Here is a 26,830-nt window from a genome sequence, read left to right as displayed (position 1 = left end):
TTCCACCCCATTATTTTATAGTATCCTTCACATAAAGCTTAAGGAAATATTTGAATAACGTTTAACGTTAAACATTAATCCATTCTCACTGCTACATTTTTATACTATTCATGTTTTGAAATTGACCTTACTCATTCACTTAAATATATCTTGAATGGATTATTATTGTTGGAATTTGTAGTTGGAATGGGATTGATTATTGTTTATGACAAAATTGCATTTAATTTTAAGTGATGGGAAAAGTTGTATTAAAAGGTGTTGATGTGGTGCAGACTTTGCAAATATTAATCCTTGTGACCAATGTAGAGCAACTTTTACAACAGTCCCTAATTTATTAAAAGGTGTTTTTGATTTTATTTCAGTTAATGAGGAACAAAATCCAAACTGTTCTTAAGAAAAATTTCTGTGATCTATTGACCATTGATTAATTCAACTGATAGACGAGGAGTGAATTAACTCAATCGGGGGAGTTGCCTTCTTTAATAACCCCAATCCTGAATTCAATGGTTGTTACTGTAAAGAGCAGTAAACTTTTTTCCCTGCGTAGGTGTAAAACTAAAAAAAAGACACACTCATTCTGTTTACAACAAGTTCAATTCACTAAAGTATGAAGTGAAGGATAAAATTAAAAAATTGGGAGGAAATTATCCCCGCAGAAATCGACATGTTACACACTTGAAAGCACTTCATCGTATCGAAATGAGGAACAGCAAGCACCGGAGAATCTATATACCCATATGCAAGTTGATATAAAAAATTATTTTATGAACAACTATCAAGGCTTTACGATAAAAATATGTCAATGTTTGAATGCCAGAAAATCAAAATAAACAGTTAACGTTGTGACATCAATCCACCTGCAGAATCATTCTAATAAGTAATAAAACCAAAACTTAAGACAGCACAAATATTCTCTCGTATATTAATAAATATCACCCATTAAATCAGCATGTGATGCTAAGCCCATCACAGTGGAACTGTGTTGGTAATACATTTTCGGAATTAACTTCAAACAAAACCATTTTTCACTAATTGACATCCTCATGTGCCTTTAGGGGTGGCAAGTGGTGCGACGGCAGCGGTCCCCGCGTTAACAGGGCCCTGCGGATGTCGATTTCAAATGTGTCACGAATTATGATCACGTGAGAGATTTTGTGACTTCGCGAGGGCCTCACAGAAAAAGCCATGGAATGTACGAATAACTTACCAGTGATAGAAACATAATGTTCACGCTGATCACATTGTTACCGCTCCGCTAAATTATTACCGCACGTCAGGCCCCGCGCAGTTGCGGCTGCATAAGGCCCCGCTCGCCAGTAAAGCCGCCTTTGCTCATGTGTATCATATGATTAATCTGTAACTTGAAATACCTTTCGACCGTAAGTAAAAGTGCTCGTGATTCCATAATTGAGGGATTGGATCGGCAATGTGTTCGTTAAGTCTGAATCTTATTACGTAACTTACCTTCAAACTTCCCTTGAAACATTATAATGTATACCATTGCTACCAAAATCCAGTTTCAAATGATAGCGGGTCCCTACATGGAAGTAACTGGGATTCTTTAGTTTGAACACCCTCTCGCAGATGTCCCAGAATAAGATTAAGCACAAGGGTGGACCGGCTTTTATGTGATAAGTAACGATGTCTTTCGAAGAATAGCATGGAACAATTAACGGATTAACCACTATGGTTAGAATTATATTGAGCCTATTATTCTCTTGTTTAAGCCTTTCGGTCGTCCATCATTCTTTTTATGTGAGGCTAATGTCTAACCTAATTTTCCGGCAGCCTACCATGCTCATTTTAGGTGATGCCTTCGTCAACACAGGTGGGGGAATGTAATCGCTGTCAAGCATGTGATGTGTGAAGCTCACCGCTACCGTATAATTTCATGAATATAAGGCGTTAAAATGGCTGAACGAGGAGCTCATATGACGGCAACTTCTCATGCAAGACCGTCAATATTTGAATTGTTAGCGCAGGAATCTCTTGCATCTACAATCCACCCTTCCTGTCATCAACTTGCACAAGTATCAAAACAAATCGTATTCTTAGTTACAATGACGGTGATCATAATTTCATGGAATTAAATGTCGTTTCTTTTGTAGTTTTTAGTTGCTCGAAACCCGGAACGTTTTGGATGGCTTTCGAATTGGTTTCAAGAAACATACCTTTTAATGAATATTATTGTTCAGCATAATTACCTTAGGAAACATGGTAGGTACGATAAGGACTTCGCGTAATGAAAATCCAGGAAGTATTTTCAACTCAAAAGAGTCTATTTCATTGAGCAGGTTCATCCTTCTCGGAGAATTTTTATGGCTTAGTTAGAGTTCCTATTAACTCTGAGAAATTAACAAGGAGCCATTTGTGGAAATCCATTTTCACGCTTGTGATCGTAAAGTATCTGAAAATTAAACTTGACAGTTGGGTGAATGAAAGATACTCATCGGGCAGAAATGTAAATGAAAACCAGGTAATTAAGTCATGGATAAATTACCATAAAAATGGAAAATTTCATTTAAGGACAGTGTGTTTAATTACCTTAATATTAACCCCTGACATGCCTTTTTAACTAAGGGGTGTAGAGCCAGATTGGAGAAGATGATCATTCAAGGCCATGGATTGCTGCATGGTGTATGGGAAAGTGCTTGCTTAGTACAAATACTGATGTACATGTCTGGAATGTCACCAACTCACAGTCCCTTGTTGTTACTGTCCCAACTAACCCTCACGAATTCTTCAGAGGATGCTGGAACGGAATGGAAGTGGAACAATCTATGGAAGAGTGGTCTTTGTTCCAAACTAAGGTTAGATCCCGATATCGATCTGACATAGTGTCGGGTTGTGGGTTACCTTGTTTAATGTTTACAGATAAGTTCATGCTAGGTGCCATGGGAAACTGGTGTGCAGTGTTTCAAAGGATAGGAATGATTAATAAGTTGTTAATCAGTCACATTAGAACTAGCATCACACACTACAGGTTAATGGTGGAGAATACAAGCCATGATTAATTAGAAACGGGCAATTTTCCAAAAAATAAAATTCATTGCGACCAGTTCGAATGTAACATCCCTACATTAACACTGGTCATTCTAAATTTCATTTTGTGGAAAATTGCCAATTTCGAATTAATCATGATATTCCACCATATGTCGCGGTAGTCAAGTGGGTAGAGCGCTTTACTACTGACTGGAGGGGCCTGGGTTCAATTCCAGGGCAAGGTACTCTGGGCACCTGCAGCTCCACCCGGCTATGTGATACCGGGTACCAGGTCTTCCTGGGAAACCATAACAAGCACAAGGAAAGGAACTGGCCCCCCTACCCTGATGTGTGAATTTCACATGCTGTCAGGCTTAGTACAGGGTGAACTTTACCATCACCTACCAAACTGACCTTCGGGTTGATTACTGTGGTTATGGTTTTTTTATTCCACCATACATCACACCTGAAAAGTCTCTTTTTACAATCCATGATACTGTGTGTTAGACAATGTGTAATTAAGGGTGTGGACTGTTAATGGAGTAGAGTAGTTTTAGTGTATGGTGAGATTGATGAGAGTCAGTGGTAGAGTATGTGTAGGATATTAAAGTATACCCTACTCCACTCTTTATTCATGAATATGCCGATCCATTGGTGTTGCTTAAATTTAAATAGCATCCATCTGACAGGCAATGGCATCTATTATTTATAATATTCTTTTTGGTTACTAATGTGAGTTTTGCCCTTTCCAATGGATGTTGTGCAAACTCTCCTCGGCAGGTCTCCCTTTGGCTTTGAAGGCTTTTGACAGGAGGGCTTGGAGAATAAGGAAAGAGAAATACATTGGATGTATTTGAAGACTAGCTGCAGTTTTTCCTATTTTCATGCTGGGAAAGAGAAAATGGTTCTGCTAAATCCTAGTGAGGTGGGATATATGGATGGGGAGAAATGGAGTGGGGTGGTGTTAACGGTGATAATGAAAGAGCGGATGTTGGGTGAGTGGGGAAGAGAGGAGGGATGGAGGGAACGAGCGTATGGTGTTTTTGGAGAATAGGACTTGATGGGAACTAACTGGAGGCATGCAGGGGCAGGGAGGATCCCTTTGAGAAGTCCACAAGGTCTATGGTGAAGTCCTGCCCAGTGAGATTTCTTTCTGCTTGCAATCGCCCCTTCAACCTTCGCCACCAACCTTGTGTTCATCCTCTTTGTGGTTCTCTCTCCCTTTTCCCTATATCTATATATCCCTCCCCATCCATGGATTACATCCTTGACGTGGTGGAAGGGCTTGTGCATTCCGATGACCCCTAGAGCTCTTCTGGTGGGAGAAATGATATTTGCTCCTTGTGGGGTCACCCAACCATCAAAGGAAAGGAGCCTGGTGAAAGGTGGTCCTCACAGAACTGTTCCTCAGTGAGGCAGCTGCAAAGGCATCTCACCCATTTGAGGCAGACATCAGAATGATGGTGTCACATTAAAAACCATATGATTCAGCTCATTTGGCTGTGTAGTATGCCCAATAGCAGGAGATGCAAAATGTCTGTGGTCTGCAGCTCATGTAATTCTTGTATAGTGAAATCCACAGCGGCATAGAAGACCCCAAAAGAGGACCAAACCAGTAAGAATAGAACTTTAAGACAACTAGAATGTTAGAGCAATTTTGAGGACATAGAAGTTAGCAAATCAGGTGATGGAGGGAGGAAATATCACATATTTTAGGGTTGTGCAATGTGAGATGCAAGGATTGCATGAATTGTTGTAGGTAATCTACCAGTTAAGGTATATTTTGGATGGACCCAAGCTACCAAACATTACAGCGACAATACCCTTGTTTCTACTGACGAACCGACCCTATATCCTATTCTACAATAACCCCTTCCTCAATTCTGCATACTTTCTCGCTCACTTCATTTCATACAACATTCCTATGTTATTCCTGTCCCTTCCTTGCCTGCCTTACTTATATCACAGTCTTCAACATTCCAAAACTAATCAAAATGCCCTGCATCCATATTTACTGCCTCCTTTGGATTTCTCCCAATAATCCCCTCTCCACCTCCTCCATACCTACTCCTTCCTTGTTTGTTTTCCTTTCTGCCCAATCCATGCAATAAGCAATGCTTGCAACCCCTTGGCTGTCTGCAAAACAAAAGCTTGCTCATCAGCAAACTTAACTGATTTAACGAATTCCCCACTGACTTTCATTTTTATCTCCAGTTCTTCCCATGCCTCTTTAATCATTTCATCCATATATACGTTGAACAGCACTGGTGAAAATGGACATCCCTGCCTTGCATCTCTTCCCATCTGGACTCTGTTCCCCACTCAGACCTAAGCAGTCTGAGACATATGCAGGTTACAGATTAGCCTCCTGTCCCTCCAGTCTATTCATATTTGCTGCAAATATATTCATTAGTTTTTCCCAATTCACCCTAGTAAAAGCCTTTTCCAAATGTATGAAACAGAGATACATCATGATTGTATTCTATATTCATCTCGATAGTGATCTCATTACTGCAATGGTATCATGCGTGCCCCTAGCCTTCCTGCACCACTATTGATTATCACCTAAGTTATCTTTAGCTGTGCTCTTTATCTTCATGTTGTTGATCCTGAGAACCACTTCAACAGCATGTGAAATTAAAGTTATTGTTCTGAACTCCTGACATGATGTAGCCTTGGCCTTTTTGAATAGGCACCAACACTGATCTGGGAAAGTCTTCTGGGCAGATTCGTTCCTCATATGAATGGTCCATTCAGACTCTTCCTCCCATCTTTTCTTAATTATTTAGCAACTCCGCAGGAATGCTGTCTACCCCAAAGACCTTATTTTAATACTAATCCCTTAATGCCCTTTCTATCACATTGTCCAGTATGCGTGGATCTAAGCCATCCTTATCTATGTCATATTGATCCAAAAGACAGAAAGAAGTGTTGTAAACATAGAGTGAGCAAGTGATAGAATATTATTCATAGAAGAAAAATTGAACCAACAAACTTGGTCATTGCTCAGGTCAATGTGATACCCGGCAGTCATAGAGAGGGTGTAGACAGGGTAAATACTATTAATTAGTGGACATAATTGTGGATGTTCCTGAGAGGAAACATTTGATAGTGATTGGGTGAAAGTGGCGGATTGGAACACTATTGCAGGCAAAGGAAGAGATGCTAGGGAAGTATGGTTTAGGAACAAGGAATGACCATGAGGAGAAAACCACAAAAATTCTGCTGGAGACGAGGGTTAATACTGAAGAACCCTTGGGTTAGACACCATTAAAGGCCAAGGTAGAGGGCGATTCAATAAGTACCCTTGTTTGATGACAAAGGGCGTTCCTGAGCAAAGTTTATGTTATCATCGTGTGCTGCAATCTATAAAACGGCGGTGAAAAAAATTTCAGACTGATTTAAAGGTTAGTTTGGATTTGGCAGCCATTTAAGTAAGACGTGTTTCGTGATTTTTGCTAAGATGGAAAAAGAGCAGTATGGTTTGGTAATTCTTTTTTTGTTTTTGGATGGGAAGAAATGCGTGGAGATAAAAGCAAAGCTGGATGCTGTTTATAGGGACACTTCGCCATCTATGACCACAGTTAGATATTGGTTCAATGAATTTAAACGTGGGCGAACATTTGCTTTTGATGAGGAGCGACCAGGACAACCGGCAGACGTGGTTACCAAGGAAATCATTCAAAACGTCCACGCCATGATTCTTGCTGATCGACGAACGAAAGTGCGCGAAGTAGCAGAGGCCATGGGTGTGTCGACCGGAATGGCCATTAATATTTTACATGATAAGTTGGCGATGAAAAAATTGTCGGCCCAATGGGTGCCTCAATAGCTCACGGTGGACAACAAACTGATCCGGCTGTCAACTTCAAGGCAGTGTTTGCAGCAATTTAAGCAAGATCCGAAGGTGTTTTTGCATCAAGTTATCACTGTTGATGAAACCTGGATTCATCATGACACACCAGAAACTAAGCAATAATCAAAACAATGGATTTCTCCCAGTGAATCTGCTCTGTAGAAGGCGAAGATGGTCCGATCGGCCATAAAGGTCATGGCGATGGTTTTTTGGGATGCAAATGGCATCATCCTCATAGATTTTTTAGAAAAGGAAGAACGATCACTGGGAAATACTACAGTGAATTATTGGACCGCTTTGACAAAAAATTGGAGGAGACACGGCTGCATTTGGCAAAAAAGAAGGTGCTGTTTCACCACGATAACGCACCAGCACATTCATCCAGAGTTGTCGCCGCCAAACTGCATGAACTACGTTATGAATTGCTGCCGCACCCCCCGTATTCACCTGATCTGGCTCCCTGCAACTTTTTCTTATTCCCAAACATGAAGAAATGGCTCGCGGGAAAAAATTTAGCTCAAACGAGGAAGTTATCGCTGAGACAGAGGCATATTTTGGAGAGTTCGACGAATCCTATTTTTTGGGGGGGTTAAAATAATGGCCGGAACGTTGGGAGAAGTGTATCTTTGTAAAAGGGGACTATGTTGAAAAATAAAAATAATGTTTTTGAAAAAATAGTTTCTTCATTTCTAACACGGGTACTTATTGAACCGCCCTCGTATATATGGAAATTGGCGTGGGATTCAGATAGATATCCGTTTATATTATGGTTAGGCACAAGTATACAGGTAGGAACAGTGTGTTCAATTCTCCCAGTTTCCTGGGAGTGTATGCAGATTCAGATCATAACTTAGTACCAATGAAGATAATAGTCATACAGATGGGTTAAACATAGGAGTTGTGGGAATGGAATGTGGAAGCAATACCTAGAGCGATGAGAAAGGAGTGTCAGCATGCGGTTGAGAAAGAGAGTGCAAAATGAGTGAGGGAAGGGAGATGGACACAATACTTGTGGAAGAGAATGGGAGTGTATCAGGGAAGGGATACGTTAAGCTTTGAAAGCTCTTCTAGGAGCCGTTAATGGTAAAAGGACAGAAAACCATGGATGATGGACAAGATGATTTGAAATGTAGGTGATAGAATAAAATGTAAACAGAAATAGGTGGGAGAAAAGTACATAGAGTTAAATAATAAACTAGAGGTGGGGAAACTTATAGGACTGAAAAAGAATGGTGGAAGATTCATTGCGAGGGCATGGAAAACATTGAAAGGATAGGCAAAATTGGTGCATTGCACATGAAGGTGAAAGTATGATGGGAAAAATCTGTGAAGTCAGTCAAAGATAAGTGAGGAAAAATACTAGTTGAACCAGAAAAGATCCAAGAGGTTGGAAGGAATACATGGTTTGTAGAAAAAGTATTTGGAGGAGTTTCTGATTAATGGATTTATTTCAGATATTGCTACAATGCCTCAAAATTCTTCAAAGTACATCCCTTTAGAGAGTAGACACTTTGGCCAGCGGCTTTTCAATGACTCGAAGGCTCCCTGGTAGGTGGATGGTGGAAGGTCCTTATAAGGGTACCATTTCACTATTGGGAATAGGAAATAGTGTGCTGGAGCCAAGTCAAGGGGGACTGTAAGGGGGTTGGGGAATTGTTGCGATGCCATTGCAGTAGGTCTTTGCAAGCAGACACTCGACTCAGCTCTTCGTCCATCAAGACCTTTGGGAGGATGAGTTTAGCACCGAGCTTTCGGATCGGCAGATTTTCAGTGATATAATTGTGTGCACAGTCATCTTATCAATGCCCATACGATCCGTGGTTATGCGCACCCTTAACTTACAGTCTGAATCCAGCACTTATCGCACATGCCAGGGAAAAATTGTTACCTATACTTTTCAAACAAACCTTGTATACTATGGAATTATGTGGTGAACACATTAGGCCCGCAACCTTCCACAAAAAAAGACAATACAAATACTATCAAAGGGGATAGCTTAGGTCCAGAAGTACTTGGTGGTGCTATTTAGAGAACATTAAGGGATTGAAATCAAATAAGGCTGTGGTGGTAGACAACATTCCTGCAGAACTAGCCTCAATGAGGACTACTGAAAAATGTTTGATTTTGCACCTTGCTCAAAGGGTATTTGAGATCAACATTAAGACCATGGAGAGGAGGGAAATTGATTGGCATAGAAATGAATAGAGTAAATTGTGTAGCAGAGGGTTTGGCAACTTATCTGCATCTTGTTTATTTCTCAGACTGTTCGTGTTGGAGATCAGGAAGGCAGCGTTAGGAAGAGGGGTGAGACAGGTATCCATTGTAATTCCTACATTATTCAAACACTTTTGAATATTTAGGCAGTAATCAGTGGATTTTACCCTGAGATAAAACTTTGTCATCTGGATATGAAAGTATTTTAACAGGCATAGTGAAATTAACATCATAATGTATGATGTGATAGAAATGGGCCCTTATGAGATCCTAGAGTAACACTTATTTCTTTAGACATCATAAGATTTTATATTTAATGCCTGTGTTATATCTCCAAGTAACTTTTAAACCAGCATAAGAGATTAGCATTTATCCCATTTGAGTTTAACTTATGTGCTAACTACTTATTATGAAGGTTTTAAATACTTTTTCTAAAATCTATGTATACATCGTCAATTTGCAATTCATTGTCAAAAGCTTTATGAATGTAATTCTGACTCAAGCAAATTTGTTGGTGTTGACCAGCCTGGATGTAATCAATTTTGCTCATCTATGGTAATATTTGTGAGGAGTCTTACATTGCAAGTCAAGAAAAGTGTTTTCTGAGACCAATCCTAGAATTTTATATTACCATAGATCTACATTTATTTATACCTGATTTATGGATGGACGCCTCATGGCTTGGATTTAAATTGCAAAGTGAGACTCCAGGAGACAAGAATCGATTATGTAAAATTGTAAAAGCTTCTGTAGGCTGTCGCAAGAGTATTGTTACACGAATTGTGGAATCCCATCTGGTTTATTGTTTGGATCCAAGGCTGTGAGCTCCTTGGGTAAATCGTGGGCAGATATAGAAGTTAAATTAAAAATCCTATTGTAAATGTCATACATGCAAGTTAACATTTTTTTACACCTTCCATGGTTGTCTTTTAGTTTTCCTGTCCTTGCCCTGTCTGCATTGGGCAATGTCTTGAGTCGTTCCATGGAGATGGGTGCCTTTTTCATCCAGTTCTTGAATTGGTGGAACTTGGAAGGTGGCAAGGCCAGTGTGATGGAGCTGCCTATCCCGGAGCCACCTCAGGTTGGTCCTATTGTGGAGGTGACGATAGGCTGGTCATTTTTGGTGGAATAAAATTTCGTTAGTTAATTTTGATGCACTCACACGTAGCTATGCAAATATTTGTATGGGAACACATAAATATACGCACAGCCATGGTTTCCCCTGGATACGGCATCATGCCCTAAAATGCTGAGGAGGTCTCAGAGCTAGTAATGAAAGTATGCATTAGTGAAATTTCTTAACTTGAGAGATGTTGGGGAACAAAATCACGCCAATCCCTAATGTTTAGGTTATATTTGATGCAGGAACTTCTCTGTATTATCTTGCAAACCCTAGTGCCCATCTTTAAGTTCTGAAGAAAAATAATGGAATGTATGCTATAGCCTGGCATGTAATTCCTGGGTTTTGCAACTCATTTGAGGTGTAAAGGTCAAGGTTTCAGGAAATATGGTGAGAACTTAGTTAGTCATTACATTTCACTGAATTCATTATATCTGTGAAAAATTGTGGGAATATTTTGGTTGAGTGTTCAGTTGCATAGTACATTAATCAGAATCAGGTGTAGTACATATTGTTTCATTGTTTAATTGCATGTTGATTAACACTTTTATGAGGATTTATGTTCTGGTGATGTACGGATGTACTTGCATTAGAAAGTGGTCATGTAAAAACCAATGAATTCCTGAGTAGCAGGACCTGAAATGAGTCAGGCAGGAATGAAAAATTCTCCATTCAAGTATGAAGGATTTTCGTGGACTGGATTGAGTGTTTGCACACATTTCATACTAGTTATAGCGAGATGTTGGCTATGTTCCGTTTCAGCATGATTATTTCCTTGCGCTGTGTGATTCTCTACTCCTACCAACCAGTCTGGAGTGATCAAAATGCATTGCTATGAAAGGAATGCAAAAATGACTCTCGTATGGGCTGCAATCTTTCGTACTCTGCACTAGATGTGGACATTTTCATTGAAAATATTTTATTCCACCGAGTTGTTTTGGTACTTTTTTGGAACATTTGTTCAGCACTTTTATCCAAGGATTTCAGGTATCCCATGACTATTTTTTAAACATTTGAAAATTTACTTTCCACGAATAAAAAATTGTTTCATGCTGGAAACAGAAACTGTGGTGCATATAATATTACCTAATGATACCAAAATATCCTTCCAAAATTTTCCTTTTGGCCTATGGGAGGGTATATAACTTACAGATTGGATGTTAATTTTCTTTTAGTTTTTCATCCTGGCCAATGCATGTGTATATCACCTTTGTCTTTAAACCAAGGGAATGGTAGTCGTATTTCTAAGCACATTGCATTTATAAAGGGAACAGTCATGGTATCTCCTGCAGTCATTATTATCATACTGCAACAAATTAACTTAGTGTGAAAGTTATTTCCTCTCTCCTAATTCTCTCTGCGTATTAGGGGACTTTTATCACATGATGCTTTTCTTGCATGCAGAGGTCATCTCACGGTGAAATTTTTCTCACCATTGAAGGATTATTGTGTTTCTCCCAATCTATTGACTTAAAGACATCATACTCTGATAGGACTCAGAAAACATCCTTATCAATTTTTGTTCATTTGGTTTAAAAAACAAAAACATCAATTATAATCAATGAATACCAGTAATAAACAATGTATCTCAACAGTGCACAATTTTTTAATCATAGAAAAGTCACCATGTAAAAAAATTAGTATGAAACAAGCACTATAGAATTGCAAGAAAAGATCTCATATAATCAAGGGTTCATTCGTTATTTTCAAAAAGAATCTTCCATTGGAGCCTCAAACTTTTTAAATTAAACCCTAATTATTCTAGGGAAAGACAATAACCTGATTGTTCTTTCACTATATCTCCTTGGATTTGCGTCAACCTTCTTGTTTTGAAGACCACTCGAGGAGGAGTTTGAGGGTTGTTGTGATTGTTCCAAGATCATTTAGGGTGCCCTTTGCAGGTAAAGATGCGTTTTAGAGTGTGGGGTCGCCTGGTGTGGTTTTGTTCTTCCTCTGAAAGGAGTGGCCACTATATTTTCAGTAGGCCATCTCATTGTCTCCGTCAATAGGGTTTTCATTCCATCCATATTAAATTGCTGTGCGTGTGATCCACACAGATGCTAAAACTATCATGTTAGGAGTGCAAACACTGTGTTGCCTACTGTCATAAATCCTTTAAAACTTGCGAGGTCCCTGGACCCATAGAAATGGAAAAGCTCTTCTGCTTTTGGCTGTTGAAAATATGATTTCGTTCGGATTTGCCTTTGCTTTGACAAGTCGTTGTCTTTTGTCGATAAACATGTGTATATATTTGTGAACATTAGTTCGTGTTTTTATACTGTTCAACTATCTGGTTGTTTGTAGTGGTAAAGTAATTATATCATTTACTGCTCTACTTTCTAGGCTAGCAGTGAAAGCCAGAGATTTGCAGGGAAATGTCCCTTGTGTTTTGGGACGAGAAGAGTGGAGACTGTGCTTCCAATATCAGGGTAATTGCTACTCTTTGGTCCATATTATTATCCTATGAACTTTCACTCTTGTGGTACTCTTCATTTATAATTTAGTAAGTGGACTCCCTGTGATTCCATGCGTAAGGTCATGCGATTTAATTGTGCTGAGTGCTGAGTTCTAATGTTTCTTCTCATTATGTGATGGGCCTGCCACTCGAAAGATATTTCAAGTCTCCATCGTATTTTATTGAAGTACTTCTGTGCAGTTAATTTTTTTGTTTTTCAGATACGTCTTCTGCTTCCGGTGTATATTCAATTATGTGAAAGAGAATGGGTGTTGTCCTATCACCAAATATCCCACGTCTGTTGATGAATTGATAAGAGTGTACTCAAATGAAAGTTAAGAGAGTATGCTGGTGAAAAGTGTTGGGCAGTTGTTTGTTTTGTAATGGATTTGGTACAATCCTCAACTCAGCATGTTGTTATATTGTTTTAAGACATGTTAATAAATTTTTAATATACAGATCTTTCCATTTAATAGCACAAACCCTCCATCGATGTTGTGTTTGGTTTCATTGAAATCCCTGTCTTTTTATTAAAATATCACTCTGGCAAATTTAAGGAAGAATGCAAAGTTTTTTTGATTTGGAACTTGGATTTAGTTTCCATTTCACTTGGCTATTGCATTTTAACTATCAATTATCCACTGTTGAATTGTCCACTTCACTCATTATTCATCTATGATTCTGATTCTACTTTTTTCTCTCTTCTGCTCTTTTAAATATTTATTTACACATCATGTTATGCTTGTCATGATTTAAAACATGATATAATTTTTTTAGTTGATTGAAAATATTATGTTTATCTAATATTGTGCAGACCTACTTCACCTTCATACGTAACTACAATTCTTTTCCAAGTCCTCTTTGTAATGCTGTACCAGCTTCATTAATCCCTCAGCATAGACGTTTGCAACTTGAAAGTAAACCAGTTAAACAGCAGTCTTGAGTAACTCATCACCTTCAAACCATTGTCCACCAAGCCTTTGTTCGAGTGCAAGAAGAGGAGATAGTCCGTCGCCTGGTGCAAGGTTGTGAAGTTATGAAGGGGCAAGTGGCATTCTCATGTTGGTCGATTTAGTTTGCAAGATCAGGAACTTTGTAGTCATACTCTGGACCCAAGTGTCTCAGGCATGTCAATGAACAAGACAAATGACAATGAACACTACTCCAATGTGTACTGACATCATTTCTACCCTTAATTAGGAAGGTTTTGTCATGAATAAAAATTTGCATTTCTCCAATCTCCATTGAATCAAGATGATGGGGTGGCTAACGTTCTGGCTTCCCATCCAGAGGTCCTGGGTTCGAATTCCAGAGGGGAAGATATTTTTCAGTGGTATTCCAATCCTTACTTAAGATGCCTTGGGGCACTTTGAGTGAGTATGACGTCTGTGGAATGGGGCATTAGGCTGCCGACCCCTTGGCAACTTTCCTCAAGAAAGGCTAATGCCAATGCTGGGTTTCTATACATCTTTCATCCTTTCCTATCCATCCCTAATGGTGCAATTGGCCTCAGCGGTCGGTCCCCTCCTCTAAAAACTACTACTGCAATATCTTTTCCATTATTGCCATAGGATAAGGAAGAATTGCAAATGTGCATTCACTGCGGTTGATAAGTGCTATTACTTAAATGTCAATATACTAGTACATGTCATTATCTTTATTTATCATTAGGTCATTGCATATCATGAGAGATATCATTGGCCTTCGAAATGCAACCATGTCACAGATTTCTTCAAATTGAGGAATTTAGTAGATGTCGGTGTGTATCCTCTTCTTTGCAATTAGTAATTGAGCAAAAATGGCTTATCTTCCTCTACATTCTTCAGTATATTATTTGGTCAAGAATATTTTATGCATGACTCTTCAGACTAATTGTTTTAATGCTTTATATTTTCTGCATTTTTTTGGCATTTGCTTGCACATTATTTCTCCCCACATGCCTGATGTTACTTTCATTGGCTTGCTCCTGGTCTATCACTCTAAGCACATGTTTGAGTAAAATGCGATGTCCAAACAGTGGCCTCCCCCCTAAGCAGATGGCCAGCAGCAATCACCATTTGTTTGGGGGTGATGTAATTTATATGTTATACGAGAAATTTGCTAGTAGAATTGAGGTTTGGGAACTAGGAATGTTCGGCCCATAACTCCATTTGTATGACATGAAGTGAATATGGATCTATTGAGCTTAAATGCATTTCCGGTATCACTATCAGATATTACAGCCCTGATTGTAACAAGGCAATGAGAGTCAGGTGTGTGTTCAACTGGGAAGTAAGAGAAAACCTCAAATGCTGGAATTAGGTGGCAGCCACCAGGGTGCTCACACCTGTCTTTTGAGGCTCTAGTATTGTGTTCATGGATACCACCATTTATGGGTCAAACAAAATTCTGCCCAAAAATTGTTGAGGCATGGTAAATTAAGAATTCAGAGAGACTTGAAATGGGACAGCTGTTTTTTCCTTAACATTACCCATTTTGAAATGGTCCATATTTTGAACCATTAAAGCCTAATGAAATGGTGTGAATGACCCCAAGCCATAATTCTTTATTTCATTACCTATGCATGTTTGTATACTATACAAGGTCCAAAGGTAGTATCAATATTTTAATCCTTCTCAGAAGGTAGTATCCAGAAGCCTCTTTAGTACACAATTTGTCAATATGGGATTCCCAGGTCATTATAGACTTACGCAAACGCAATCCCATGAATGGTTCAATGATAAGTTCTGGAGGAATTTAATATTGAAACGCTTGTGGCTTTGTTTCGTTTCCTCTCAGTCAATAATATATATTACAATATTTCTGGCTGGATGTTTGGACGTGAAATAACGTTGATTGTAAGCAAGCCGTGGCATCTGATTTCAACAATCATATTTTCCAAAAAGGTATTTTCAGTGGAGGTACAGCAGAGTATTTTCTAATTTAAAGGCACAATGGACCTTCACGTAACATAACCCCTTTCGGAAGATGGTACTTCTTATACACCGACTAAGTGAAGAGCAATAGCCCTAAAATTTGTTATCGTTTGATGAAGCGAGTAAGGTGGGGTCGGTCGGACGCCGGACAAAAAAGTTTGACTAAATATTCACTGAGTTGGATGAGACAAGTTTCCAATTAAAAAACCGATATATTTTTAGATCGAAACCCCATGAAAAAACATTGAATACTATATCCATTATAAATTACAACACAGCGCACGAATCGACACAAATAATCACCAATTTCCGCAATAGTAATAGCGTTAAGCGCATTACAGTCATTTTATTCGTTGCGTGGAGGGTGTGTATAGGGAAGTGTAGTTTTTCTTCTTTATTGATTATCAGCAAATTAAAAAAAATGATACTCTGTGCGCAAGTTATCATTAACCAAGGGATAATGTCTTAGACGCAACAGGCTAATGTGAGCGCCCGGAGTAGTTGGCGGATAATGTATGTTTTGATGAGGGTTGTCATCAGCGGTCTGTGTGTCGTCTGTGTATGTCAGTCATGTTTTTAGTTTTTAAGTGAATATAAGTGCATACACGTGTACTCTTGAGGCACGATGTTGTTCTCAGTTGATGATACGCTGCAGTAATTAAAATGAATTAAACATAATGGTCACAGTCGATGCTAGGTACTTAATTGACGCTCAGTTAAGTGGACTGGTTGATGTGTCACAAGTTTTCAATTTATTAGCTCTCTAGATGACGGTCTTTAAATCTTGAAAATGCCATTTAGAAGGAAGAAATCAGGAAAATCCTTCCCAGTCAAAGTTTGTACATTGGATGCGGAGTTGGACTTTAAGTTGGAGGTATCTTATCATAGTTGCCTTTTATTCTACTTCATACATAATGTAATCTTATAAAAATGTAATCATGATAAAACTTAGTTTTGTGTATGCACAACATATTTTGCCCTCGATGATTTGGCATGTTTAAATCTTGGTTTTGGTCTATTTTCTTAGTGGAGATTCACCGGGAGAGATTTATTTGACTTAGTGTGTCGAACTATTGGCCTCCGAGAAACATGGTATTTTGGATTGCAGTATGTAGATTCCAAAGGATTCATTGCTTGGTTGAAACTAGAAAAGAAGAGTGAGTATGAAGCACCTAACATTGTTTTGCTACATAATAATCATTCTTTTGTAGGCTTTACTCACTCGGTTTTTAATCTCCTCCAAGGCTTACAAGGTGCGTGCATCATGCCGTGAAGTATGTACACACTAAGTGACACACTTTGTTTCTGTTACAATGGGTACATTATATTTGGTATGAAGTTGTGCGTACATAGGAGTTGTCCATATTCAAAGAATTCTAAATAAATAACTTGGGAGGAGTATTAATTATAATTTTTTGACATGTCACTCAGATATGGATTGTGTTAAAATATATTAGCGTGTGTATATGAAATACCCATTCTTTTCATTTTAAGAAATAGTGAATGACCAAATATACAAGGGAATTATGGAGTATATCTTAGCTTAAACGATGGAAATATTTATTAATCGATCATATTATTGGAAATTACTGAATACTTTAAATTAGATAAATGTTTAGTTAACACATTTCTTCTAATTTGTCTTGTAGACATTTTCCTTTTGGTATATACATAAATTAAATCACATCCATGGTGGATAAAGTATAAATTGACATGTACAGTTAATGAAAAATCGGTTAGAAGTCATGCATTGCAAATGATAAGTGACCTACTGGTGACTCCCCTCCAGTGATTCATCCACTGCTGTGATATATCACAGGGAGTGAAAGGTTTTTATGGTAGATTAATATTTCCTGAGTTGGGAGAACATGGTGCATTGATGTGTTTATATAGTGATAGTGTTTGTGAGATAATGTTTGAATGGCTGGAAAAACCTGGAATAGATTACAATGACAGAAGAATAATCTATCAGCGACAGGTATACAAGAAGCAAGTAGCCATAATTGCGAATGAGAGATGGAAGCCATGTAGAGGCTAAAATTAACAAAGGAATTAGACAAGGATGAAACCTCTCACGAGGATCTTCAAAGGTCACTAAATGTATTGGATCAATTTCTACAAGTGTACAACATGAACATAAACAAGACGAAGACTAAAGTCCTAGTATGTGGAAGAGAGAAGCAGTACACAGTAGTCACACTGAAAGGACAAAAATCAGAGCAAGTGGATTCCTTCACCTATCTTGGAAGTACCATCACATGGGACGGAAGAAGTACTGCATACATCAAGCGAAGAATAGCTCAAGCTAAGAGAGCATTCACAATGAAAAGAAAACTGCTGTGTTCAAAGAATATAGAACTACAGGCAAGGAAACAATACGTGAAAGCATTTGTATGAAGTGTGGCATTCTATAGATGGATCAGAAGCATGGACCATGGGAAAAGTAGACCAGAAAAGACTGGAAGCCTTTGAAACCTGGTGCTGGAGGAGGATGCTTAGGATCAAATGGATGGATAAATTAAGAAATGAAGAAGTATATAGAAGAATAGACGAAGAACAGATGAAGAACAGATCTTGTGGAACACGGTAGAGAAAAGAAGAACCATACACCCTGATGCGCAATGGATTCGTGAAGAAAATAATAGAAAGGAAAATAGAGGGAAAAGTCCCAAGAGGAAGGCCAAGGGATAAATACATGGGACAAATAAAGAAGAAAGTAAATTATAAAAAATACCATGAACTAAGCCAATTAGCATCAGATAGGTAGGATGGAGGGCTGCAGTCAAACAATATTAGAATTGAACGACCACTGATGATGATGAAATACTGTGAATTAATTCAGCTGCCAAAGTCTGAATTTGAAATCAATTAATACGATTTATTATCCCTAAATACTGCGCATTAATTCAGCAGCCAAAAATCTCTTTCATTTGAAAATATTCCAAAGAGTACTTCATCCATTTGGATTCAAGTTAATTTTAATTAGTTGATGTGATAATGATCTGATAACTCCAATGCCGGGCCCATACTCAGTACCTGGGATGTTCATTTATAAACAGTATATTGTGGAGCGTCGTCATAAACCCAATAGCAATGCAAATCACTGTACATGAAGCAACAAGTGAAGAGAGCGGAAGAAAGTCTGATCATGTGAATAAATTTATGGAGCAATTTTAACGATATATTCCTGAAAAGGAAATTCATAAATACTGCTGCTTACATTCTTATGATGAGTACCTATTGTGCAGATCAAAAGTTTGCCATAGAGATTATGTTAAACCCAATTTTTGTGATAGTTGAGTCATGCATCAATGAGATGGCGATTTAGATGCCAGCTCTTTGGACCTTTGCTACACTAATCCATTCTGTGTGGTTGATCCTTTAACTATAAATTCTTGCTTTCAGTTTCAAAATGATATTAATTTCAATATGCTGTATGACTTATTAAAAACTGGATAAGAAAAAGTAATCTTAAGTAGTAGTTCTAATAGCTCTTATGGATTCAGTTCAGAGTTAATACTGAACCCAGACCAAAGGAACTCCTCCTGTACCTTTATCCCCTCTGCCTGCCCTCATATAAGCAAACATATTGCTTCATGGAACCTGAGCCAAACCCATTTCTCCCCTGACTTCAACTTGGAGTGCAGCCATTTGCAAAATTAAATCATCAGGTGCTTTTGTTCAGATCAGTCAAGCTCTTTGCTCGAAGCCATCCCATCATTGTTTCTGGAGTTGAACTGACCCTTTCTTCTTCTGCTTCCTATGTTGGGTAACATGCCGGCATGGTAGCTCTAAGGTTTGCGGGTCTTACTATACATGGCTGGGATAGGCAGGCCCCTGAGAAACATGATTGAAAGGGAAGTGAGCTTGCCTTGTTGAGACCTTGATGGGAGGCCTCCAGAGATGTCGGTGAAGGAAGGAAAAGTGAGGCTTGACTCTCCCTCCCTCTCTCTCCCCCACAGTTCAAGACCAAGGGATTTCGCAGCAGCCAACCACCCATTTCATGTTCCTTGCAAAATTCTATCCCGAGGATGTTGCTGAAGAGCTTGTTCAGGAAGTCACTCAACACTTCTTCTATCTCCAAGTGAAGCAGGCCATCCTGTCCATGGACATCTACTGCCCTCCCGAAGCTTCCGTCCTCCTCGCATCATATGCGGTGCAGGCCAAAGTATGAGGCTTCCTATTTGCCCAGCTATGATCCTTGTTGAATTCTCACCATCTTTGAACCACTGTATGAGTGTCATTGCACTGTCAATCTTGTTTTCAGTATGGAGATTACGATGAGTCAACGTACAAGCGTGGGACACTGGCAAGTGAAGATCTACTGCCGCAGAGAGTCATCGATCAGTATCAAATGACCCTGGAAATGTGGGAGGAGAAGATTAAAGTTTGGTGAGGAGAGGTCTCTTGTTTCATGTTTTGATGCTGCTTAAGATGTGGATATCTGGTTATGCATTTAATTCACATTAATATTAAAATGATGAAAGTGGATTGAGACAAAATGCATGTTTGCGTTGTGGTAATTATTTTTAACTAACATTGTTGTATTTGTGGGAGAGCTTTGCATGTGTTTATGGTTTTCTTTCGCTCAGCATGTGCATCGCTAGCAGTTGTCAATGGCAGGAGTGAGCCGAAGTTGGCATCAAAACGCCTTACTCACTTGGTCTTCATAATCACAGTTAAGTAATTTAAAACTTAATGGAAGTGAGTACTGGTGGAAATCGCTTCAAGTTTGAAGTAATTTCCATGATGGAATTGCAGAATTGATCTCATTGAGAACTAAAGAAAGAAAATCTTGTGTAAAACTTTTGATATATTCTAGGGCCAGTATCCAGTTTGCTGGCATCAAAGAAACCCAAAACTCAAACATTGAAACAAAAAAGAATGGTTGGCCCTTGTACGTGTTTACTAAGCTCAGATTTTGCCATGGAAAATATTGAATCCACATTATGTGGCAATTTCAAAATTGACAGCTTTTTTATCATCACTTTGAACTTGTGTATAAATATTATCCCACAAAAATATCAGACTCGCTCAATATTTTACTCTTGGGCAGATATTGTGTGATAGTTTGGTTAGTCTGATGGATAACGCACTCGCCTGCTAACCCAAAGGTCGTGGTGTCGAGTCTCACCTTGGAGGCATGTGTGTTGTGCGAGCTCTGGTGCTTTGGCCCCTGGAGATGACACCTCTGAAACGATGGCCAAGAGTAGTGGCTTATGTGTGTTGTAAGGGGTGTACAGGGCACCTCAGAGGCCTGTGTCCAGATGACAAAAAAGTTTGTGATTCTCTATCCCCATCATTGGTTGAAAAACATTGCAAGAATCATGTTATAATTATATCAGGACTGTAATTGGGTCGGCAGCCTCTTTATTCTCCTCTTACTCAGGATGATAACAATACGCTCCATAGTCCCTTGAACCGCTGGGTCTATAGTATTCATTTCATTGGATGTTATTATTATTATTATTATTACTGAGTGTATTGTCCATAGACTTTTTCATGTTTTGCAGTTGCTCGGGAACTAATTGGAAAAATAAAAGATAGGTGATGATTCGTAGGAAGAGCGTGTATTGTATAAGAGGGTTGTAAGAAAGGTAGCAGATCAAGATAGTGAGGTGGCTAGCATACTGGCTTCCCACCCTGAGGGTAAGGGTTCGAAACCTCGAGATGGCACATATTATTCAGCGGGATCCCGATCCCTTCTTGAGGTGCTTTGTGAAGAGCACTTTAAGTGAGTATGCCGTCCATCGGATGGGATGCCAAGCTGCGGAACCCTTGGCACCTTTTGTTGAGAGTAGGCTCATGCTGATGCCAAGTTTCTCTCCACCTTTCCTCACGTAAAATCATACCAGAAACTTCACAGCGGACAATCTTCACACAGAAAAGAAAGGATGCAGGTTCAATGCTTTGAAGCAGTTGGAAAATTGGCAATCCCTTCAGTCAGTCAATGAAATAATATAACTCTTCCGTTCCCCCTACTAAATTTCCTAATTGACTCTACAATCTTTCCCCACCAACCCCATCCTCAACTAGACAGTGATGACCATCGACCGTCCCTTAATGAGGGTCAAACCACTGCAAACAAGCACCCCCCCTCATTAAATGAAGAACACAATGTGTATTTCCTGCTGTTCTCTCAATGAACAATGGAAGTATACATTGTGTTCTTCATTTAATGAACATAAACTTCCACAAAGTTGAGCCAGAAACCATCAAATACATACCCCCTATCCCACTAACAGGTTGTTGCACGAGTACTGAACTTACCCTGTCTCCCTTACTCCTCCTACCTTCCCTCCCCTCTTGGAGCCATGCTATATCAGTTGAAAACATTTTCATGTGTGTCACCTGATGATGATGCACAGATGATACCATGGTCGTGTGAATTAATAAATCTTTACGTGAAAGTGCAAAGTTTCTTTGTTTCACCTCATCATTAAGGAATTTCACAAAGTTAAGCCTGAAACTGTTATGTTTACCCCCGTATCTACTATCTTTTAGATACTTTTTTGTCAGTCTGAGACCTGTACAGGTTTGCAGCACTGGTACACATTCAGTTGTTTATTCTCCACTCTACTCCTATCTTGGTAATTTCTTCATCAGTTCAATTTACTGCATTGAATGCCTTCTCAAAATCCACAAGGCAGAAATATATATCCTGGTATTATTGTCCTCCTTGCTGGTACAGCACATTGCAAACCTCATCCCATCCATAATCAAAACCTATCATTCTCTTTAGTAATTATTTCCTATCTTCTTATCCATAGCGCAACTCTATGTTCGAAGTCAAACTCATTATTCTATAGTCCTCATGTTCTGCTACTTATCCTTTTTTGGGATTTGAATTACTGTATTATTTGGAGCCTTCTGGCCAGATTCCTTTCTCATAAATGCTACAGAATAGCCCTTAGAAACTACTTGCATATGTTTTCCTGAAACCTTAATTGGGATGTCATCTACACAGCCTAGTTTTCAATTCTATTTCCATTCCTTGAATGCTCTTTCTATCTGACCATCCAGTATGCCTGGACCTTCATGTAAGCTATCCTCCTTAGCATCATACTTTCTGATATCTAACCTAGCTGGTCTAATATATCTATACCATGTAGATTCCCTGCTTTGAATTCTCTCTTGATAATTTTGTAACTTTATTCAAATTTTTCTGTTTCACCTCAGGTTGTATACATGCATTTTCCAATGATATGCTACTTCGGCTATGTAGGAAGTGTTTTGCATGAGGGTGGGTAGAATGGCGGCAACATTAAAAGAATTGTATTTGCTAAAGGAGTATTTACAAAGAGGCGGCAGTTGATGATTGGCTCCTTAAGTAAAGATGTAAAGAAATAATAGTTAACACTATTATGGGCATCTTCATCTACATACATGGTTTGTATAAAAAGAATCTGGAAAAGTTGAGGGAAATAGATTTATTCCAGATATTTCTGCAATGCCTCAAAGTTCTTCAAGGTACATGCCTGGAGAATTGACACACTTTTTTCCCAAGCTTTTCCACTCAAAGGTTCCCTGGTTGCTGGATTCCGGAAGGTCCATAAGGGTACGGATGCAGGCTTCTTTGATGGCACTTGGGGTCCCATGGTGGTGTCCGTTGATGGAGGGAAGATTTCCCTTTTGGGAATAGGAAATAGTCTGCTGGTGCCCATTTGGAGAGGCTGTAAGGGGGTTAGGGAATCGATGGGATGCTGTTGCAGAAGTTCTTCATAAGCAGGCACTTGACTCTGCTCTTGGTCATCCGTCAAGACCTTCAGGAGGAAAAGTTTAGCGTAGATCTTTTGCATCGCCAAATTTTCAGTAATAATGGTGAAAAATAAATACATTTTTTATTTAATTTTTGTGTTTTCTTTGTTGGGTTGTGCACTTCTGAGATTACCCTTGTACATGTTGGAGGAAGACTCAATTCGAAACAGGTGTTAATTTCACCTGATAAATTAATTAATTGTTACATGAAAAAAAGGAATGGAAACGAACCGCGACCATTTATTAGAAAAACCCAAGGACTGTTTTGTATGGTCAGAAACTTGGTCATTAAGGCAGGAGAATTAGTGAAGATTAGGAGGCCTTTGAGATGAGGGTGTGGAGAAGAATGAAAAACAATTAAATGGAGAGTAAGAATAAGTAACCTATCATGAAGTTCTGGGTGTGATATGTGAAGAGAGAAGTCTTGTTGAGAGGAATTAGAAAGACGCAAGACAAGTTAATACGGGAGAGTGTGACAAGATGTGTATGAGATGCTAGAGCTGCAAACGTGTAGTATTGAAGGGGAGAATGTTGGTGTAGTGAGGCTGAGGGAGAAAAAGAATTGGAATTTAGGATGGGTAGGTAGGAAGGGAAGTAGGGGGCATTAGAGCTGAAGAATGATTTGTTGTTAAGTGTAGAATGGTGTTTAAGGAATTTTTGTGTCATATTATTTATAGAGCTTGAGGGAGCTGCATTGTGTGGTTTGAGGGTCAATCAAGAAACGTACCTTAAGTCAGAAGACTTTAAAAAAATAATATAAAGCAATGCTCTGAAGCTTATGTGGGTTTTATTTCTGTTATATTCATTACAGAGTATGTACTTTGCACAGTAACTATTTTTTTAGGGGACTACGGGAAGACATTTAGCACAAGTAGATACCTAAGCACTTTCAGTTATGGGGATAAGTCATCAGGGGTAAACATAACAGTTTTTACAGGTTTAACTATGTGGAATTCCTTCATTATGAGGGTATAAAAAAAACTTTACACTTCCACAATAAAGTGGAACTTCCACGCTTTATTGTGGAAGCGTAAAGTTTCTTTTTTACCCTCATCAGTGGTAGCATTGCAGGGAAGATGATGGGAAGAGTTGCCAGTGCTTGCAAACAATTTGCATCTCCTGGTGCTCTGATATTGTGTTACTGCCTATATTTTAACCTTCATGGTCCAATTAAATAAATCGCACTTGTTTAGTCTTGGGAGAGAGTGAGGATAGATTCATATTTTAGTGTGTTAAATTAGTGGACAGTATTGCCAGGAGAGCTTGTTGTATTTGGTTTCGCCCGTGGGTGTAGGAAATGGTACAATTGGGTCGAGATTCATGTTTGGAAATCATTTTACTTCCTTAGGGGTTCTTATCTCACAGTTTGAGTTTGACCATTCTCACATCTTAGAGTTAGTCATCTTTCCCTCAAGTAGGATTATGGAGGGTTTTTTTGGGGCAATTTGCTACCTTTATTCATGTCTTAAAAGGGCTTAATATTAGTGAAAAAAATCCTGTTACTTTTCAAACTTATATTCAATGTAAACAAACCGTACACTCTGCATTTATTTAATTTTCAAGGTGAAAATATTGAACACTTGAAATAGATACTTTGTGAAAGAGATGATGATCTCTTTTAGTGGGAACAGTGCATTTTCCAATGGAACAATTTTCTTACAGAAGACAAGCAGTTTTGAGTAAAGCCCGTTACCAAATAAGATAATTCTGTTATTCATCAAATTTGGTCTTTTCCTTTAGCCAAATTTTCTGTGGTGAAACACAATTGTTTTTGCAAAAAGATGTATTCTCTTGTGTTATTCCAGGCAGAATTTTAATGAATTATGCGTAAAACCAAGTGTTGCAACTGGCTGGTTTATAGTTAGCATTAAGGCAAAAACTATCAAGTGTTTTACTAAATAACATGATATCACGAGAGTCGTGCCCAAGTGTCTGTATTGTATTTTTAACATGGGCGTGATTGCACCTAGCAGACCATCAACAGAGGGTTTCTTGTTTCCCAAATGGAGAATTTTTTAAAAACAAATTTCCACAAATTTGAGAAGTGAATAATTAATAATTGAATTTTAAGTGCCATATTGCCTCATATGCTCTTCCTATTTCCTATAGGTATGCTGATCACAGAGGAATGTCAAGGGATGAAGCTGAAATGGAATACCTGAAAATAGCTCAAGATTTAAATATGTATGGAGTAAACTATTTTCACATTAGCGTAAGTATTAAATTGCAATTAAAGAGTATGGTGTAATGATCTTATTTGTCAAGTATTTCTTATATTGTGTTGTAATTTAAATATGAAAAGAGGTATTTGGGAGAAGCTAAAGAATTTGAGGTGAGAATAGTTGTAGTCAGTGGGGGAGGGGAGGTGGGAGTGTCGATTGGAAATGGAGGAGGGAAGTAAGGAGGTCGTGGCACACAGAGAGTGCCACTTACTTCTTGAAGATGCCAATAGAGGAGCAGTGTAGGTTGTGGATGGAGTTGACCTTCCTGAAGAAAGCATTGAAATAATAACACTGCAGATACCAAAGAAGTTTCCTAGTTCACAAACAATAAAGACTGTTGATGATGTGTTTGGGAGATACGGTGTTGGGGAGAGTGTTATTGCTTGACCGAGAGTGGCCCAATTTATGAGTAGCCGGGTGAGATTAATATCAGGTTGCCCACAAATCCATCAAATAGGGGGATCAACATTTTGTAATGGCTTTAGTGTTCGCCAAATATTTCCATGTCTTTTAATCAATCTTTCCATCACATGTTTTTGCAAAGTACATCCAGAAATTCGCTCTGATACGTTGCTTTTTTTAAATTTAAACCTTAAATACCGACCTAAACAATTTGATGAGTTATTATTTCTAATTTTTTGCGGATATTTTATCCCTTGTGGATACACATCACTTGTGAATATACGTTATTGCATTGCCTATAATATGTCAAAAATGAAATGAACATGAATTTGGAAATTAATTTGATCTTGCGACATGACATATTTGTGGAATGGAGAAAATGATTTTGATTGAAAGAAAGGCATACAGCACCGCATTGCAAATTTTGGGTGAATAAAGGACATATTTGGAGGAATTTAAAAAAGGTTGAAGTCGATGGTAAAGACATTGAGAGGTAGCGGGCTTTGGAGGGCATAAGGCGGAATATTCCTTGTAAATGAGGAAGTGAGTGTGCTTATCAGATAAAGTGAAGCCTGGGAGGAAACATGAGGAAATGTAGAAAGAAATAGATAAAGTAAATTGCAGTTATGATTTAACAAAATCCATAACAGTGAGATATGTGCTTTTACAAATTGTTGAAAACCTACCGCATATCAGTCAAGTAGTGATTGATTGCATGGCGTGCTCAGCTGCGAATTCACAAAGTATGCCATATCAAGTATGGTAATTGCTCATTTCCATGCTGATCATGGAAACTTAATTGGGCATGATGATTTGTATTCGCTTTTTGATTAATTTTTATGTGGATAACATTTCATAAATGTATCCTGAGGTACCACTTAATTATTTCATCCACCTCATGGGAAG

At 38.6% G+C, this 26,830-nt stretch overlaps 2 protein-coding genes across 3 annotated transcripts in view; both read left to right on the top strand.

The window, feature by feature from the left end:
- Window positions 1–1,588: 1,588 nt before the first annotated feature.
- Pex12 (peroxin 12) lies at window positions 1,589–13,094 on the top strand. 2 transcript variants are annotated; one of them, XM_071591919.1, is made up of 8 exons: window positions 1,589–1,689; window positions 1,789–2,030; window positions 2,109–2,217; window positions 2,295–2,476; window positions 2,581–2,810; window positions 9,986–10,133; window positions 12,516–12,601; window positions 12,849–13,094. In XM_071591919.1, exons 2-8 carry the CDS (start codon window positions 1,911–1,913, stop codon window positions 12,964–12,966), a joined length of 993 nt encoding a protein of 330 aa, XP_071448020.1. In that variant the 5' UTR covers window positions 1,589–1,689; window positions 1,789–1,910; the 3' UTR covers window positions 12,967–13,094. The 2 variants fall into 2 exon arrangements, with proteins under 2 accessions (XP_071448020.1, XP_071448021.1); XM_071591920.1 differs by having other exon boundaries at window positions 1,610–1,689; window positions 1,829–2,030.
- Window positions 13,095–15,907: 2,813 nt separating this feature from the next.
- The window catches only part of Mer (ezrin/radixin/moesin family protein merlin), a 52,693-nt gene continuing 41,770 nt past the window's right edge, over window positions 15,908–26,830 (top strand). Inside the window, exons 1-5 of the mRNA XM_071591757.1 lie at window positions 15,908–16,416; window positions 16,570–16,699; window positions 19,505–19,710; window positions 19,810–19,934; window positions 25,410–25,512. Of these exons, the coding sequence (XP_071447858.1) occupies window positions 16,333–16,416; window positions 16,570–16,699; window positions 19,505–19,710; window positions 19,810–19,934; window positions 25,410–25,512 (648 nt within the window). The 5' untranslated portion in view covers window positions 15,908–16,332. The remainder of the gene's footprint in view (window positions 16,417–16,569; window positions 16,700–19,504; window positions 19,711–19,809; window positions 19,935–25,409; window positions 25,513–26,830) is intronic.

This window comes from Hetaerina americana, unplaced genomic scaffold (genome assembly GCF_022747635.1).
Source record: "Hetaerina americana unplaced genomic scaffold, ioHetAmer1.1.p SCAF_5, whole genome shotgun sequence".
Lineage (NCBI taxonomy): Eukaryota > Metazoa > Arthropoda > Insecta > Odonata > Calopterygidae > Hetaerina > Hetaerina americana.
The sequence above is the reverse complement of the archived record's forward strand: the minus strand, read 5'-3'. Positions and strand labels throughout refer to the sequence as shown.